Raw genomic sequence first — 18,223 nt, 5'->3', positions numbered from 1 at the left:
TTATTATACCTTTTGAGAAATACATACAAATGTATTAATCCCGTACTCGCCTTGCTTGTATATTAATTAAAGTACAACAGAAAAGTAGTAATAACTTAACTTGTAAATTAAAATTGTACTAAGCATATCTAATGTAAGATGTAATTAATTAAAAAAAACATATTATACTTAAAAAGAGATAGAAAGCTATCTGATGCGCTCGAAAGTGTAACCGAATCAGCTTACAAAATTCGCCTGGTTGTCAAACTTCTGCAAAATTCTTAAAAAAAATAATGACTATAATTACAGGTTATAAAGCAGCAAACGTTTTGGTGCTTTACTTGTTTTAATAAATTTCAAATCGCGGCTAATTTTTACTCTGAAAATGCCGAAGTCGTTAGATAATCAGAGTTAAAACAGATTGCATGTCTAATCTATCACTTTGAACATTAGATGTGCTTTTTTATTTATTTATTAACAATTACAATTTACAAGAATATGTTATATTACTTAGATTAGAATTTTGTTAAATATCAAAGCCAAAAATGAGCCAAAACTGAAAGTTAATGTTGCAACATGCAATCAAAAGTTTAGATGACATGAGTTCACTGTTTTATTGGACGGACTATATAGCCTATATAAAATAACAGTAAACTTGCGTCATCACGATGTCGCATGTACTACCTATCGCAATTTGTAAATTCGTTTTAGAATCTTAAAGAGAGATACAATGCTGTCTGATGCGTCCCAACATCAGCCTCTAAAAACGTCCAAATGTTAAATGTCAGAAATTTTAAAAATAAATTAAATTACATTTTAATTAATTTATACATAAATTTAATACCCAAAATCTTGAACAGAAACTGCTTTTGTCAAATTGTTAAATGTCAGAAAGTTTGAAATCTTACTGTTTTAAATTTTCTTATTATGTCATGAACAATATTAAAAATGTTACAATAATTTTACTGTATTTACAGATTCAAGAACCTCTTACTTTGTACTTTCGTAAAAAAGGACTATCAAAAATAATATAAATCTACCGTTCATGGGATCTTGGATCTAAATATTCACATAATAAAGCACAATTAGTTATTTATAAACGAATAACAACAATGGAGAATCAAATGTAAAACTATTGACAATATTGGTCCAATAAAGCTGAACATAAGAGAAATTAAGTTTCTTAGAAATGTTACAAAGGAAATCTTTATATGGTAAAAGTGAAACATCGTTTATAAAGTCCATAGAAAGTAATTTATAAATGCTTCACGATTGATTTAAACCGTTAAAATCCTTGAGGAATACTAATTACTCCTAAATGTTTAATCATCTCCGACAAGTCTGTATTATAAAATAATAAATAGTTCCCTTTCAAAGGAAAAGTGCCCAATAGTTAACAAATGGTTATTTTTTGAGAAAATATTACTTCTTAGCGCCAATTTATCAAAAAAAAAACTTTAATCTTATTATAATGAGTAGTGATGTACTCACAGTAAAAGTCTCAACAAAAATATTAGGTTAATTTGTGAATTCAAGATATTTCATTCGATTTAACAGGTCAATTGGTAAGTCCCCGGTCGGAGACATAGATGGCGCTACTAGAATTAAATCTACATGTTTTTTAGTTATTACACTAACCCTCAAAAGATGCGTGTATAAATTTAATAGTTGTCTGATAATAGTTTGTGAATTATAGCATTTTGAGTGAAGCAATTTTTGTTATTGAGAAAAAAATTGATAAAAAAAAATTTCGCGTGTTGATAAAATATTGCTTTTTGAAGGGAAAAAATACAGTTGAAGCAAAGACTTGGCTTGATGCCGAGATTGCGGACACTGTCCCAGAAAAATCAACTATCAAGGATTGGTATGCTAACTTTAGACGTGGTGAAATGAGCACTGAAGACGGTGAATGCAGTGGACGCCCCAAAGAGGTTGTTACCGACGAAAACCTTTAAAAAAATCTACAAAATGATTTTTAATGACCATAAATTGAAAATGAATGAAATAGCAGACATTCTTAAGATATAAACTGAACGTGTACATCATATCACTCACGAATATTTGGGTATGAGAAAGCTCTGTGCAAAGTGGGTGCCGCGCAAGCTCACTTTTGACTAAAAACAATGACGAGTTGATGATTCGGAGCAGTGTTTGAAGATGATCAAGCGTAATAAACCCGAGTTTTTGCTTCGATATGTGACAATGGATGAAACATGGCTCCATCATTTCACTCCGAAGTCCAATCGACAGTTATCCGAGTGGAATACATAGGATGAACCCACCCCAAAGCGTGGGAAAGCGCAACAGTCGGCTGGCAAAGTTATGGCGTCTGTATATTGGGATGTGCATGGAATAATTTTCATTGACTACCTTAAAAAAGGAAGGACCTTCAACAGCGACTATTACATAGCATTACTGGACCGTTTAAGTGACGAAATCGCCGAAGAACGGCCGCATTTGAAAAAAAAAAAGAAAGGGCTGCTTCACCAAGACAATGCACCGTGTCACAAGTCAGTGAAAACTATTAGCAACGTTGCAAACTCGAACTCTTATTCGCATGTGGAGATTCTCCCTTGTCTAATATTCATTTCTAGATGATCACGAATGTCGAAATAGGTATTTTCTGTAGAACTATGTTCAGTCGACTTTTAAAATGTTACAATGTATACAAACATAAATATATGCTTTCACAATACTATGGACTGTAAGTAGACGGCCAATTAGCGAGTATGCCATCTACATCCACTGACTAATGATTTCCACAAGAGTCAAACACCGCGAAACCAGATGATTTAAGATATCAGAGACTAGACCGTAGTGATAGTAGTAGACTATCTGCTGTACTACAAATTTCAGTGTAGCGGCTTTGAACGAAGAACTGCGTAAACATTCGAAACAAATCTAAGAACAACTTAAATTAAATATCAGTCTAATGGTTGATATATTGCTTCAACCTCACGGAATGCAATTTTCAAAAAATCTAGAATGCATCTACTGCAGAAGTCACCCGATCTGATTATTACAAACAAATAATCACATTAAACTAAGAATTGAAACGACCATTTTCTAAATATATAAACTAAAAGACAACATATTTCTTTACAATTACATACAGATCATTTATCCTACCAAACTTTCGGTATTCACCAAATATCATTTCCTACATGCAGTCTGATGAGCATATAAAAAATTAATCAAAAACGATGTTGCTTCGAGATTTTTTACCATTATTATTCATCATAGATAGTAACAAGAATACAATATAAACACTTATTTTTATAAAACATTTAAATAAAATAACCAAGTCAAACAAGTATAGTTCCACAGAAATTGATGTTTAATATTCCAATAACCAAATAATAATACAAATAAATATAGAGAAACCAAATCATCAATAATTTTAATACACGTTACGTATTGAGTTTATAGAAAATAAAAAAAATGGGTAAATTAGCCCAAATTCATCAAATTCTGAAAAGAATTGCTAAATGCCTAATAAAAATATTAAAATGTAAATGCTATTTTTAATTAGATCGATTAAAACCATAAATTATACAATATATAAAATGAATACTATAGGATATCACAAATAAAATAATTGTTAAAAATAAATTGTTAATGTTATAAATAAATGTATTTATGCAATAATAAAATAATGCAACCTAAAAATGCTTTGTTATTGTCGCAATTTATAAACGCTTTGTCAAAATTCGTAAGAATCCATTAAATTAATTATTAATACTCACAAAAAGCATAAAATTTAAAAAGTGTATCCAAAGAAACAGATAAATCAAAAAACAAATAAACCAGAATTTACTTACTGGTTACTATATTTAATAACACTGCAAAAATCTCTAAATCTGAGAAAGTGAGTCGAACAACCGAATCGCACCAACACCTCGAAGAACGCACAATATGCAATCAAGTCAAACAACGCGACTTGATCGGCCGAAGAACTTAACAGCCGAATAAGACGTCTGGTCGAACGAACAAGAGATAAACGGTCACTGCTTCGTTCCTTCATTGACCGTACAGCTTCGAAAGCTTGCCAGTTATTCCTATATTCCTACCCATTCTACCATTTTCTCTTCAATCAACTTAATTGATTAAATACCGCCAAAAGATACATAAATGCATAAAATAATCCGTTACAATCTACACACATCACTATAAAATCAAATATTTTAAAATCAATTTTAAATTATTCTTCAAGTTTATTAAGTTGGAAAATGTGAATACCGTAAATTTAAATAAAACAACCTTAACGCACTCATACTATTTACTAATGCTTGCCAAAACCATAAAGAAACTATGGCTAAAACTTTAGCATATCCAAGGCCTTTATTGAAATTACCAACAACGTTTCAACACCACACAACAATACTTGAAATACAATTTTTTTCTAAAATAAAAACTCTAAAATATGTAAGAGTATAGCCGTCTTTATATGTGTTTCATTTACTCACTATTTCAATTTCTATTCAAATGTTGATAAGAAAATTAAAATCCTTCAAAATATCTAGTTTGTTTAGAATTTGCCTATTATTGACATTGAATAACAATTAAATAGGGCGCTCTACTTTTTCTCTCAACAAAATGATAAAGAATTTTAATGGTAGGCAGCCCTACATACTATGGTAGGCAAATGCACTATCTACAAACATACCAAAATAAATAATATTAAAATTTTAAATATAATGTTTTAGATAGCATAATAATATATATATTATTATGCATAAGTTTGTATATTTATCTATTAAAATATATATTTAAAATTAGATAATCTTATACACATATGATATCTACTAGGCAACTCTGAATACAGTATATGCAATTAGGTAATAAATATTTCATAATGGGGTAAAATTTTGCTCGAGGCCAGGAAAATATATGTTGTAAAATCAACTAAAATAATCATGTTTAATTGTTAACTGTCTACATTTTTGAAATTTAATACATTAGTCATTACATCAATACAATTAATTAATACATAATTTATTAGTTAGTTTTAACGGATACTTCGTTAGATTAACTTTAGAGTTATCAATACAATTTTAATAAAAAATATGTTATAAATTTTATTATTTTCTAAAAAGGTATAAATATTAAGCTATGAATTTTGATACTTTTATTATAATCTGGCAACTATGGCTATGTGATTATGTTATGTTATGATTCAATATCATATGTTTAACCGTCAGAATGATTAAAAATTAACTGATAAAAGGCGGTGTAATTGTGAATGAAACTTACAGTTTTAATATATTTATGATTTTTGCCGGACAACAGTGGAGCAAAATGGTCAACAAACATCATTTAAAAGGTTTTGAAGAGTTTTCAAAATTCTTTCAATCATTCGACGCTAATGATAAGTTAGTTCATGTTTATTTTACCGGTTCCAAATTAGCTTCTGGAGAGAGTTGGTGTCCAGATTGTGTACGAGGTAAATTAGAATATTTAGTTACTAAGTGATTTTTAAGTTTAAACTATTTCGTCATGTTTTTTTTTACTTATAAACATGTATTTTAAGCTTGGCCTGTCGTGGAGAAAGAATCTGAGAGTTTACCAGACGACTCCCACTTTATTGTAGTAGAAGTTGGAGATAGAGCTGTGTAAGTTTCATGCAATCAATATGTTACAATAAACACTACATTCAATATTACTTCAGATGGAAAGATCCTAACTGTCCCTTCAGGAAAGACCCCAGAACAAAATTACTTGTTATACCCACGCTGAAACGCTGGAACCAACCCCAGAAATTGGAGGGCGATCAGTGTGAAAAATCTGATCTAGTATCGATGCTGTTTAATGATGAAGACTAAAATTATGAATATACTGTTATTTTCTATCTATTAAATATAGTACTTAATAATTCCCAATATTCTGTAATTATGTTCTTTTTACATAATAGGGGCCAGTTAAATTAAAATGATACATATTTTATCTACATTTACCTTTTGATAACGTATATCAGACTATTTATCTTTGAATACGAAAGGTACTAAATAAACACTTTCATTGCAACATTTTAATAATCAAAAAAAAAAAATAGAATACAGACATTACTAATTTACATGTACCTTATATAAAAAAAAACAGTATCACCAAAAAATCTTAACCCGAAATCTAAATATCTAATTTTTCTAAATTTTTACTTAAAATATTTTTTTCTTCCGGCAATATTTCAAGTCTCTTTACTGGTGGGCTGACATAAATACAATGGTATATTTTTTTGCTTCTTAGAAGACTATAACTGTTATCGAAGGTCACTGTATCTAAAACAAAAATATATATATATATTACATATTTAGTAAATTAGGAGCATTCTAATATCGATAAAAAGAAATAAAGCTTAATAAAAATAATGATAATAATAATTTACAATCGAAAAATAATCTCATATTCAACAATAAAATATATTTAATTTCCACATTGATAACGAATAGTATTTAACAAGTTAACATTTAATTAATGAAAGTTTACATTAATGACCAAATGTTAAACTTCAATATACAATAATTTAAAAATAAAAACAACATATAGAGTATATCGAAGGTATCTAGGCAACGCAAAATACAACTCATTAAAATTTAAAAGTAAAGTGTGGCGTTTTATTTTTCAAATGTTAATAAGGTCATATGACCCAATTTTTATTGAAATATTTTATGGCAAAAATATAAATTTTAAATTAAATATTAAAAAAAAACTTATCGGCTCAAATTGCAATCTAAGACGCAACTACTCAATGGACCTTCAAACAAGCGACTAAAGTTTTATTTTAATTAAAACAATATGCATCAATAGAGTATGTAGTATGAAAGTATGAAAATGTTAAAGAACTCAGATTTTTGTTAAGCTAAATCTCTATTTTACTGTCAACGCTTAACGATTCCTTCCGGTAAATTTATGCGAAGGAATTTGCGAAAACTTACAAGTAGCTGGTGCCTGGCACGCCAACACCCCGACCTCATCAATTTCATGCGATGAAACTCTACTGTGACGCACTACTGGACTAGTTCCACCCTCGGCATCCTTCAACGTTATGCCGAACCGTATATCATGCCCATCGGTTTTAAATTGCCATCTAAAACATGAAATTTGTTTGAATAGAAAGGTATGTACAGACTTATTGTATTGTCAAGTTATTGTCAATCTAGTGTCGAAACGTATTATTACACAAACCAAATCTTAAATATTTCGTATATACAAAATATGAAAATAAATTAATTATTAGTAGCGATGTGAAAAATATCACTTGCCTATTTAAATATTCTCATTGTTTACGTTTTGGTGACAATATATTGACATTGACTTCATTAAGACAAAAAAAATTAGGTGATTTTACGAAACTATAATCTATTTTACTGATTAAATTTAATTTCTTATAATATTTTTAACTAATTATAATTTCATAATATATTCTTACTTTAATATTCTTACCTTAATTCTTACTTACTTTAATTCTTACCTTAAAAAACAATCGGGCTCTTCCACCAGATAATCTAGACACAACTTCTCACCTTTTCTTATTACAGAAACAGTGTATTCTATATTGTCATTATTATCTTGGGCATTTTTCGTATAAAAAGATTCTGGAACTTTTCCGCCTTGTTTTATCTGTGAATAAAAACAACACTTGTACTTTCACAACTATTTATTTAGTGGATTAGGAAAAATAATGAACAAAAAAATAATTGAATTTTTAAATTTTCATAGACTACTAGAAAAACAATTATTTGTAATTGTCTGATTAAACGTAGGAAAAAAATAGTTAAAAGGTTTTATATTTCAAAATTAAATATTGTTATTGCTAATTTAATAAATTAAATAAAATTAAACTGTAGTGAATATCGCAAATTAAATATTTAACATAATAATATTTGTTATTTCATGTTATTATGAGGAATGCTGTATAAAAACTATGTATTATTTATTATTCATTAATATTAGGTATTACTTTTGGCATTTAATAATTTTTACAAACAAGCCAATTATTCAAATATTCTTTCATAATTTAGTTATAACAAACAGTGGCATTTTTATTTTTCTTATTTTTATAAAAAATAATTTTTGCACAACCGGGCACAAGGTTCAGAGAGGACTTATTGATAATTGGAAAAAATAATTCTCTTCATTCTCCAGAAATTTAAAACATAGCTCAGCTCTCTTTAGGAATAGTGTCGAAATAGACAATCTTTTCTACTGACCGAAATATTTGATATTTTTTATTCTGGCCTAAAACCAGGTGGTGGAAAGTTAAACCATGGAGTGAAAAGTTGGACCTGGTTATGTAGGACCTGCCTCTGGGCTTATACACTAAACCGAAACCGCCTCACAGTTGACCCCTGTGGATCGCTACTGCTACTGCATTAAATTTGGGGATATGGCATCCGCTGATTGGGCAGTCGTTATTGGGCACGAAGACCCGGCGATTCTATTGATTCGCGAACTTGACTGGATACTGTCGTATGGGGGCAAAAGTTATGATTGCAGCGACGGATGAGATCGTTTGAGTCTGGAAAATGGGGAGGTTAGCGGTGACATGGTGTTAAGCTCCCAGCATGCCGACCAGCTCGCGAACAAGCGCGTTTTCAGAAGAGCTTGAGCTAAGTTGTTTATGAAGTGTCAAGTTTTCCTATGAATTTGATTATTTCTGACAAACCATGGTGCGTTTAAAATTATTCTAAGGAGAACTTGAAGCTATTTCATCTGGTTGGGTGTAACAAACTTGAAATAGGCATTAGATCCGTAGAGAAGTACGAACCAAATTAACATCTTGTAAAATAAGCATTTGATGGAGATGGGAAGTCTGCTAGACGGGCAGATCAGAGAAGATAGCAGGTTTGCTATACCCGAACCTTTCTGAATTGTTTTCTGAATTTGGGAATGCCAATCGAACTGTCGGTCGAAGTGAAGACCTAGGTACGTAACGTTATCCAGCCATGGAATTGTTGCGATGTCGATCTTAAGTTGCGAGACGCGTAGTGGGTAACGCTTCTTATGGAAAATGATTGCCTGGGTTTTCAGGCATTTGGGTTGATTTGCAACCTCTAAAATTTGAACCACTTGACCGCATGATCGAGCTACTTCTGTAAAGGTTCATGAATTGTGATTTCGAACCGGGCCCGAAATATTTGATCCAGCCATTTAAAATAGCCAGAATTCAACATTACTAAATCCGGGAGTAAGGAGGATATTTTATATATGTCATTTTATTTTCAGCCAAATTTTCGCAAGATAATCAAACTCCGATTTTACACTCTCAAGCTCCTACTGAATCTATATTTTATTAAACTATGAATATTTGCCACTAGGACATTAAATTCTTATCACATTATCAAACTATGCACTCACCTTAGTGGTATATCGTGGATTGCCATCGGAATCCATTAAAGTCCCACCTAAGTAATTTGGTAAATTATCTTCAGTTATATTCTGAGCTACGGCATCTTTCCATTTTTTCGGTTCTTTTTTGAAAATTTGTATTTTGCTCAATGTGTACTCGTTCAAGAATCGTTTGACTATATTAAATGCAATTGCGAAGACAGATGGAACTAAAAATATACAAAAGTGTCATGTTATGCTAGCAACAACCTAACCCAACTAATGTTTAAAAATATTCATTCCAAATGAAAAGACAGCCCGTTCGTTATTTTGAATTATTATGACGCTTTGAAAATGGAGATTTCGGACGGTCATTTTCGTTGAAACGTGCTATTGCACGCACTCACATCAACCAAAAAATTAAAGAATATTTAGAAAATTATAAAACAAAAGCGACCTACACTAAACACATTTGTATTGCAGAAATTAAAGCATTTGGATTGATCTTGTTATCGGGTGTTAAAATATTTGAAAATTTCATTAAGAACTAAAATAATATAGCGATTAACAAAATCATTTGTCCTCTTAGATAAATGTTTTTTTGCCGCCTTTATATGAAATCAAAACATACCAAATATAAAAATTTATAAAATGCTTTCATTTATGTGAGATAAACAAACTCTAACCGAAGGAACCAAGTTTCAATTCCCGCATAAAATGTTTTGCAACTAGCGGAACTTTAATTTACTAGAGGTATAAATAAAACTGCTGATAAATAATTCTGTTCTGTAGTGCTAGTTAACAAACTTATTGAAAATGGCTTTTTACGTTAATGATAAAGCGGTAGATGTCATTTATGTGGTCCCAAGCCTGACAACAAACAATCACAGAAGTACGATAGATACTTTAAATTAGAGGTATTGGCCACCAAAAAAAATATCGATATATTTTTTGAAATATTTATAAAAATATCCATATTTTACAAAAAAATTAAAATGGTGAAATATTAACTTAAAAAGATATATATTTTTCTAAATAATTTAAAATGTAATAATATGTTTGTGTATGGTTAAAACTGAGTACCAAAAATTAACCAAATCTTTTTTTTTATATGTTTTAAAGTCTCCTTTTACCAACTATGGGTTTATCTGGACTGGGCCTAAAGTTTAACATGGGCTCCGAACCACGGCCCTCAGCATTAAGCCTACCGACTGGCGAGTGACCAACTTTAGAAATTATCCCAGAAGACATCCGGTCTTACTCAGCCTGGTTACTGGCGTAACTGGGATCATTTTCCTTGTCGGATTTTACACTCTTGCCTAGAACATTCACACATTTTAAACAACCACAAACATAAATATATGTCCCAGCAGGATTCGAACCCGTGTCTATTGAAACAGTAGGAGTACCGTCCCATCGCCTTTAACACTGCGCCACCAAGCCGACAAACCAAATCTTTAAAATTAGTACCAGCTTTATTAAAAGGTTTATTAAACATGATATTTAATTTATTTTGAAAAATTATCGAAAAATATCGGTATATCGATAGGTCGGACAAAAAATATCAGTCAAAAATATCGAATATATAAAATATCGATTAAATTTAAAATTAAGTAATAATTTTAAAGATTTATTAGCAATAATAAAAAAGGCTTTTTATAATGTTTAAGAAATACCTTTAATTTATTTTTAAATATAGAAAAATATTGGCCAAAAATATCAATATATCGATATTTTTCGGCATTCCCAACCCCACCTATAAAAGCAAAACAACCATTTTATATTAGAAAAATATTTTCATTCACCATATGATTGATAAAACAAGCAGTAAATTTTGCTTTAAATAAAAAAAAATAAATAAGAAAATTAAATAGAAGAAAAATTCCAATATTATACCCTATCCAAATGTTTTGATCTAATCTAATAGTCTGATCATTGTTATTTAATTAATTTAGAATTACTGTAATAACTAATTTAAATTATTGTTCAACCTGCGAATGATAAACATAAAAACCGATACTGTTTACTTACCATTAATTATGTAGCAGGCCTTTAATATCTCTGGATAATTGGCTTCGTACATTTGTACAAGGGCAATGATATATTCTCCAGCTAAAAAAAAAAGCCAGCAATGAGGATCGTTTTTGTGTCCAATGTCCATTGTTTCTCTATATGTTATTGTTTATGTTATCGAATAACTTTTCTAGTACAAGGCGTCGTAAAATGGTTAATTATACTCAGGCATAATTCATTTGCATAAACATTATTTTTATAAGTGATAACATTAAATTGTTTCATTCATTGAAACATTGAGTATTTACTAGCTATACTCCTCAATGGTTTTTTTTTATTTCATTTAAGAGATAATAATGTACATTAATTTTAATATTGGTAGACTAAATTGTAAAGATCATGTTAGACAAAAAGCTGAACAAATAATTCTAAATTTATTGATTGATTTGTTAGCTCTTGATAAAGCCTATTTGCCAACGAAGGCTTCAAAAATTCGAAATTTATCCACAAAGTTATTCAAGACGTCGCTATAAAATATGAGCGATATTTATTAAATTACAGAAACGTAAAAGCAATACAACTATTAGGCAACATACAACTAAAATATAAAAACTGCGATGTTGTTCATATGAATTTATTCTGTCAAACTAAACTGTCAGCGAGGATTTGAGCCTGTTACTTGAGTCTAAGCCCCTTTGCATAAAACTATTTGTCTCAAGAGTCCGGTTCAATTACTGCTTATAGTCTTAATTTTTTCATCGTAACATTTCTATTTCGTCGACTTTTTGATGATTCCCTAAAGTCTAAAACCAAATTAAAATAAAAAACGAATCGAAGAAGGATTTAAGAAATATTTCAGAAATTCAATTCTACAAGTATTTTAAAAACAAAAATATTTGCATAAATAGATTCAGCTCAAGTGAAAATTATTTTAAAGAAAATGGAAGAGCCTAGAAATCCTGTCATCTAATAATGCAACATACAACGGCTTATTCAGGCTAGCAACTAACTAATAGTATGCTCAAAAAGCTCTATTCGTTTCCATTCCCAATAATTATCCTAATTCTAAACATATCATTTAGCATTAACAATTATCACTGATTAACAATGGCTTTGTTACCCTTAATGTAAAAATTGTAGTTTTAAAAATTTTTATGGTAGTAATTCACGAAACTATTAATGGTTTTAATAATTATTATAATAATAATTATCGTCAAATATACTGCAGTTTAACACAGTTTATAAAAATATAAAATTCGTTTTAAACTTGAAGATGACTTTTTAATTAATTTTTTTATATTCTTACTTAAACCTAATTAAAAAGAGACAAAATTAATCAGTGTTTAATATATATAGGAATGTAAAAGGACCAAAATATGTAAAATGTATGTTAAACATCAAAGCAACGTCTTTTATAAATCTTTTTTAATTTATTAACCATTAATTTAATATTTTTTTTTAATTATTAATTTATAACATGGTCACACTAATTTATCACACAATGGCAGTTTACAGTTGGTATTTAAAAAGAGGCTGCGCGGAAAAAATGTAGTGACAAACGTGGACAATATTAAATAATAAATACAAAAAATATACATATTTTTTTAAATGACCTTCACTTAAAATTTACATCAAAATCCCTCCAAATAAATTAACAGTTCTGTAACAAAGAATACATAAAAAAACTTGTTGTGTTATACAAATATATTATTATAGTAGATATAAAATACATGGTTACTTAAATCGTATTTACCAGGAGAAAGATAAAATAATATGAACACCTGACATACACAGTATTTATTTATTAATAAGTGTTTGAATAGTTTCAACCGAATGTTTTCTTATTCTGGTACTAAAACATCTGCTATTTGCTTCAATGACGTTAAAGATGGAAATCTACTCTGCTCCAAAACTCCCCAAAAAGGTTCATTAAGGTTTGGCGATTGTGTTGGCTAGGGATGATATCGATATTTTTTTTGTAATAAGCATAAAATATATCGATATTTTTAAGGAAAAATAAAAATAGTGAAATATTAGCCTAAAAAATATATATATTATATAAATTTCTTAAAAAATAGCGATATTTTTGACAAACCTTTAATTTAATTATTAATAAATATTTAATTTATTTAATTTATTCTGAAAAAATATCGGCTAAAAAAATATCGAATATCGGCCGAAAAAATATCGGGCAAAAAAATTTTTTTTTCACAAAATACCCATATATCGATATTTGTTCTGCATCACTACCTCAAACTAAGAGTGAACTTTTTGCTTGTGTGTATAGGAGCATTATCATCTTTGAATATGACAGCATTTGGCAGCAATATGCTAATCATAGTAAGAACTTCATCACTGCGGATGTCAAAATATTTATTCCTAGTAATCCGGTCAATGATGTGAGTGAGAGGGCCAGCTGGATACCATGATATTGCCGCCCCTATCATAACCTCCCCCATGCTTGTCTATAGGAATGTCCAGATCGCAGAGTTTTTTGGGGTTCTGCATAAATAAACCCGACAGTTTGTAGGCAATAATCAACTATCCTGGTTTTATGATCATTGCACCACTTATTTTGTAGGTTAGCGCTGGTTTCAGTTATAAAGGATTTTGCGGTCACAACCCTTCAATGAATGTATTTAATTTCTTTAGTTCAAAATTAAACATATAATAATTTTAATTAATTTCGACAAATAACTGTTTTGTTTCAAGTTTTCGCTATTAACTACTTTTACTTTTGCCTTTAAAATCTCTGCATGCACTTGTTTTCACGTACATAAATATAAATATTATATGTAGCAGCAAGTCAATTAAACCTCTTACATATATAATTTAAAAAACAGGTTATTCAACTATTTTACTTTATCATAAATGTTTTGGTTAAAAATGACGCGAGTGATATTCCAAGAATAATATTTTTATATATTATTTATAATTTACTTTTGGCTCCAATATATAAGTACGCTGCACTGAGAGAGTTTAAAAAAATCATACTGTTAATTTTAAGTTAGAATCTCAACATTTACTATATTTGTATTATAATATAAATAATATAAATCATATTTGCCTGGTCTCCATATGTACTGCTTCAGATTAAAATCCTCCATATCGAAAATAACCACCAAACTATTAGCTCCAGTCTCCTTGGCGACCTCGAGGTTCTTCTCCAGAATTTGTATAGTGGTTCGTATCAAATCTTGCTTTGATGTGGAATTTAGTAGTCCGAAGATATCCAAACCAGCAAACGGCACTACTATAACTAAATATAAATGATTATATCAATATATTAGTATTTCTAAATATTCGACTTTACTCGTCTTTTCTACTCACAAAGCATGACACATAGATGGCGCTACTAAAATTAAATCCATATGTTTTTTAGACAGCCGTACCCCTCAAAAAATGCGTGTATAAAGTTGACAGCTGTCGGATTATTAGTTTGTAAATTATAGCATTTTGAATGAAGCAACTTTTGTTATTGTGAAAAAATGGATAAAAAGGAATTTCGCGTGTTGATAAAATATTGCTTTTTGAATGGAAAAAATACAGTTAAAGCAAAAACTTGGCTTGATGCCGAGTTTTCGGACACCGCCACAGGAAAATCAACCATCAAGTATTGGCATGCCAAGTTTAGACGTGGTGAAATGAGCAACGAAGACGGTGAACGTAGTGAACGCCCAAAAGAGGTTGTTACCGATGAAAACACTTAAAAAATCCACAAAATAGTTTTGAATGACCGTAAACTGAAATTGAATGAAATATCAGACACTCTAAAGATATCAACTGAACGTGTATATCATATCATTCACGAATATTTAGGTATGAGAGAGCTCTGTGCATAGTGAGTGCCCAGCGAGCTCACTTTTGACCAAAAACAACGACGAGTTGATGATTCGGAGCAGTGTTTGAAGATGATCAAGCGTAATAAACCTGAGTTTTTGCGTCGATATGTGACAATGGATGAAATATGACTTCATCATTTCACTCCGAAGTCCAATCGACAGTCATCAGAGTGGACTGCACACGATAAACCCGCTCCAAAGCGTAGGAAAACACAACAGTCGGCTGGCAAAGTTATGGCGTCTGTATTTTGGGATGCGCATGGAATAATTTTCATTGCTTTGCTTTGCATGCTATAATCAGTGTAACACCTTTGAAGGAAATTATGTTGAATAGAAAAAACTAATTTTGCTAAAAAAATATGTTTTACTATGCTAGGCCGGGAACTCTTCAATTGATCTGTTATATGGGGTGATATGGATAGACATCATTATGACTTATTGTTTTTCGAAATGAAGCTAGTTATTTACTCACTTGGCGCTCCATCTTTGTCAAAACCACATGTACCACTGGGATGATACAATTGGATCACTTCTGGTTGAATCCAAGTCTTCAGTGTGGTATCAACTTCCCATTGCTGTCTCCACAGCATGCTCTAATATAGAAAAAGTAATGACATTTTTATTACTTCGGTTTCTATGATTACTTACTTGTCTCAACATCTTTTCAGCTGCTTCGATATTCCAACTTCGGGCTAAAAAGTAATTGTATAAATAAGCAAGTATGTTTTTGTTTAAATATAAATTTACCTCTGAGCCATCGAAGTAGGAAAGCGTCATCATGGTGAGGCTGTCGTATATCGCTTATAACGTTCTTAAACTGGAAAGATGAGAAAACAGACACATATAATATGCTAGTTACCTAATATGTATTGTTTAGATTTTGATTTATATATGACATGGCTTTTAATAAGCTTTTACACAGCTGCAACTATTTTAAACCTTTCTGATTTCAAATAGCAAAAGCGACCCCTTTTTAAAATTATCGAAGACGACTCTCTGCAAAAAAATTTCGTAGCATCCACAGAAACCATCCTTGGAATTTGATTGGTTCTTTCTGGAAGAAATTTATTAACTAAATTCGATAACAACACGAAAGTTAAAGAAAGGTTCTTATGACTAAAAATTTTGTTCTTATGGAAAACAATATATGTTATAAAAATTATACAAAAGTTTAATAATATAAAAATAAACAATAATACAATTACTAATTAGAAATAAAATCAACTTTCTATATAATATAAAATCAAATATATAAAAAAAACTTTGCTGAATGGCAAATATAACTAATTTAAAATTTTCTATTGTTTTTTGTCTGTTTTCATATTTCTTTAGTGCCATCAATTTAATAGGATTTATTTAATGATTCTCTTTTTTTTTAATGAGATCTTTTTGTTTTCTTATATCAAAAACAAAATTTGCGGCTGTTGTGTTAAAATTCTATTTTAATATATTCTTTGTTTAATAAAAAAATATATTGTGCACCTTAGCATTTCGTCTCGTTAGTATTTTTATAACTAAATTATGGTCAATATTAGTTGATTATACTGTATCCTCGATCTAAGTGTTGTTCATCGATGTACAGAAACCCAAAATCCCAAATTATCTGAATTATACATGAAATAAATTGATGAATGTCACCTGTGTGTATCGCCGATATTTCAATGACAAATTTAAAGTACTTCTTTCTTCAAAAGGTCCAAAAAAAATAATTCAACCGTTATGAGTTGTTTTAGAACAGGAAGCGATGAATAGATTTTAATTTCCAATAACATTGCTTATATATGATTTTATTCATCCCATGTATGTATATAAGCATATATTATATTATTATGTTATTATTATTTATACTTAAATACATATTTATTTATGTATATTTTTGATTTTCATTAAATATTGTTTATCATTATGTTTATCATTATATATTTATCATATTTATTTTTAAATTGTTTGGATGTTTTTTAAGTTATTCATGTAACTTCTTTAAAATTAAACAAGAAATATTTTCTTCATAAATGCGGTGCCTAGAAATAAAATGTAAATTAACCAATCAAATTCCACCAAATAGGCTAGGGAATATAGGCTCAAAAACATGTGCTACCTAAAACAGTTTCTTTTTTATGACAATAAATGACATAAATGACAACACGTGATTTTCAGACAACGCTGCTTAATACATCTTTATAATCACACGAATAGATAGCATTAGAAACTTAATATCATGAAAACTGAAGCCTCAGATGTAAGCATCGAGGGAATCGGTGACGATCACAACAAATATATACCTCGAGAAGTAATTATCGAAGAACAACCAGATAGCGAGGGTTCATCAGTATCCGGGTAAGTTTATATCAATTTCATCGATGATCAAACGAATAAGGATGAATTTTAGATCGTCTTCCGATGAAGAAGGTCCTAGCGAACGGCCCAAATCGGATATACCCGCTGAATATTGGCACATACAGAAACTGGTGAAGTATTTGAAGACTGGCAATCAAACAGCTACGGTTGTTGCGCTGTGTTGTCTAAAAGATCATGATTTAACAACTGAGATTAATCAGTTAGCTATCCAGGTATATATTAATCTAATTTAGGCTTGGTATTTAATTTAAAATAATAATTTATGATTTAGGCATATAAGTTATTTATAAATGATATTTTTAATTTGAAGCCGTTATTGTGAAAAATCGGTACAATGTATTCAAGGTATTGTTCATCGATAGCCTGTACTTCTTCCTTTCAATTTTCAGGCAAGTTACGAATTCCAACTCGAAAGAACAATGTATCTTTTGAGGCTATCCACAAATCGGCCAATTTTTGGTATGTTCATAAGAAGTTGCTCAGAAAGGTCACGACATATATCCGAAGGGGCATAGTAGGGAACATATGGCGGCACTTCCCATTGTCTTTGCTCGTATTCCGGCCGTTTTTTCGCGTAGTGGTCGGCTCAGACGCATCAATTGTAATCGATAGCATAGTATACCACACCAAGCAGATCCCATCGCTTTGTCGATAACGTTGATGCATGACCAAGTCATTTCCATGATTATTTTCGCCTTGAATTATCG

General features: G+C 30.0%; 4 protein-coding genes across 7 annotated transcripts in view; 2 read left to right on the top strand and 2 right to left on the bottom strand.

The window, feature by feature from the left end:
* The window catches only part of LOC143191763 (organic cation transporter protein), a 58,609-nt gene extending 54,591 nt beyond the window's left edge, over positions 1–4,018 (bottom strand). For both annotated transcript variants that reach the window (XR_013004611.1, XM_076397137.1), the window contains exon 1: positions 3,801–4,018. Coding sequence is in view for 1 of the 2 variants with exons in the window: in XM_076397137.1 (XP_076253252.1) it covers position 3,801 (1 nt within the window). In the remaining variant the exon portion in view is untranslated. The remainder of the gene's footprint in view (positions 1–3,800) is intronic.
* A 1,145-nt stretch (positions 4,019–5,163) lies between these two features.
* LOC143191762 (thioredoxin domain-containing protein 17) lies at positions 5,164–5,858 on the top strand. The gene is made up of 3 exons (XM_076397136.1): positions 5,164–5,422; positions 5,510–5,591; positions 5,648–5,858. The coding sequence occupies exons 1-3, from the start codon at positions 5,248–5,250 to the stop codon at positions 5,799–5,801; spliced, it is 411 nt and encodes a 136-aa protein (XP_076253251.1). The 5' UTR covers positions 5,164–5,247; the 3' UTR covers positions 5,802–5,858.
* A 134-nt stretch (positions 5,859–5,992) lies between these two features.
* The window catches only part of LOC143191760 (SEC14-like protein 2), a 41,432-nt gene continuing 29,201 nt past the window's right edge, over positions 5,993–18,223 (bottom strand). For both annotated transcript variants that reach the window (XM_076397130.1, XM_076397129.1), the window contains exons 2-10: positions 15,906–15,975; positions 15,807–15,850; positions 15,631–15,751; positions 14,384–14,575; positions 11,335–11,415; positions 9,334–9,533; positions 7,448–7,596; positions 6,912–7,063; positions 5,993–6,254 (exon numbers count right to left, since the gene is read on the bottom strand). In XM_076397130.1, coding sequence (XP_076253245.1) covers positions 6,106–6,254; positions 6,912–7,063; positions 7,448–7,596; positions 9,334–9,533; positions 11,335–11,415; positions 14,384–14,575; positions 15,631–15,751; positions 15,807–15,818 — 1,056 coding nt within the window. In that variant the 5' untranslated portion in view covers positions 15,819–15,850; positions 15,906–15,975 and the 3' untranslated portion in view covers positions 5,993–6,105. The remainder of the gene's footprint in view (positions 6,255–6,911; positions 7,064–7,447; positions 7,597–9,333; positions 9,534–11,334; positions 11,416–14,383; positions 14,576–15,630; positions 15,752–15,806; positions 15,851–15,905; positions 15,976–18,223) is intronic.
* gudu (Armadillo repeat-containing protein gudu) overlaps positions 6,961–18,223 on the top strand; it is a 28,182-nt gene continuing 16,919 nt past the window's right edge. The window contains exons 1-3 of one of the 2 annotated variants that reach the window (XM_076397127.1): positions 6,961–7,093; positions 17,316–17,495; positions 17,548–17,728. In XM_076397127.1, coding sequence (XP_076253242.1) covers positions 17,377–17,495; positions 17,548–17,728 — 300 coding nt within the window. In that variant the 5' untranslated portion in view covers positions 6,961–7,093; positions 17,316–17,376. The remainder of the gene's footprint in view (positions 7,094–17,315; positions 17,496–17,547; positions 17,729–18,223) is intronic. The other variant, XM_076397128.1, reaches the window with a different exon arrangement.

The sequence above is a fragment of the Rhynchophorus ferrugineus genome, unplaced genomic scaffold (assembly GCF_030347505.1).
Source record: "Rhynchophorus ferrugineus isolate W39M unplaced genomic scaffold, kcgeb_rfMv2 rfM2, whole genome shotgun sequence".
Classification (NCBI taxonomy): domain Eukaryota; kingdom Metazoa; phylum Arthropoda; class Insecta; order Coleoptera; family Curculionidae; genus Rhynchophorus; species Rhynchophorus ferrugineus.
This window is presented reverse-complemented; position numbering and strand designations above follow the sequence as displayed.

What these genes read in the sequence shown, in the direction of transcription:
- LOC143191762 (XM_076397136.1), top strand. Translation starts at nt 5,248, where the DNA reads ATGATTTTTGCCGGACAACAGTGGAGCAAAATGGTCAACAAACATCAT. An exon ending in GTGTCCAGATTGTGTACGAG is followed by an intron (nt 5,423 to 5,509) that starts GTAAATTAGAAT and finishes ATGTATTTTAAG; the next exon opens with CTTGGCCTGTCGTGGAGAAA. An exon ending in GAAGTTGGAGATAGAGCTGT is followed by an intron (nt 5,592 to 5,647) that starts GTAAGTTTCATG and finishes ATATTACTTCAG; the next exon opens with ATGGAAAGATCCTAACTGTC.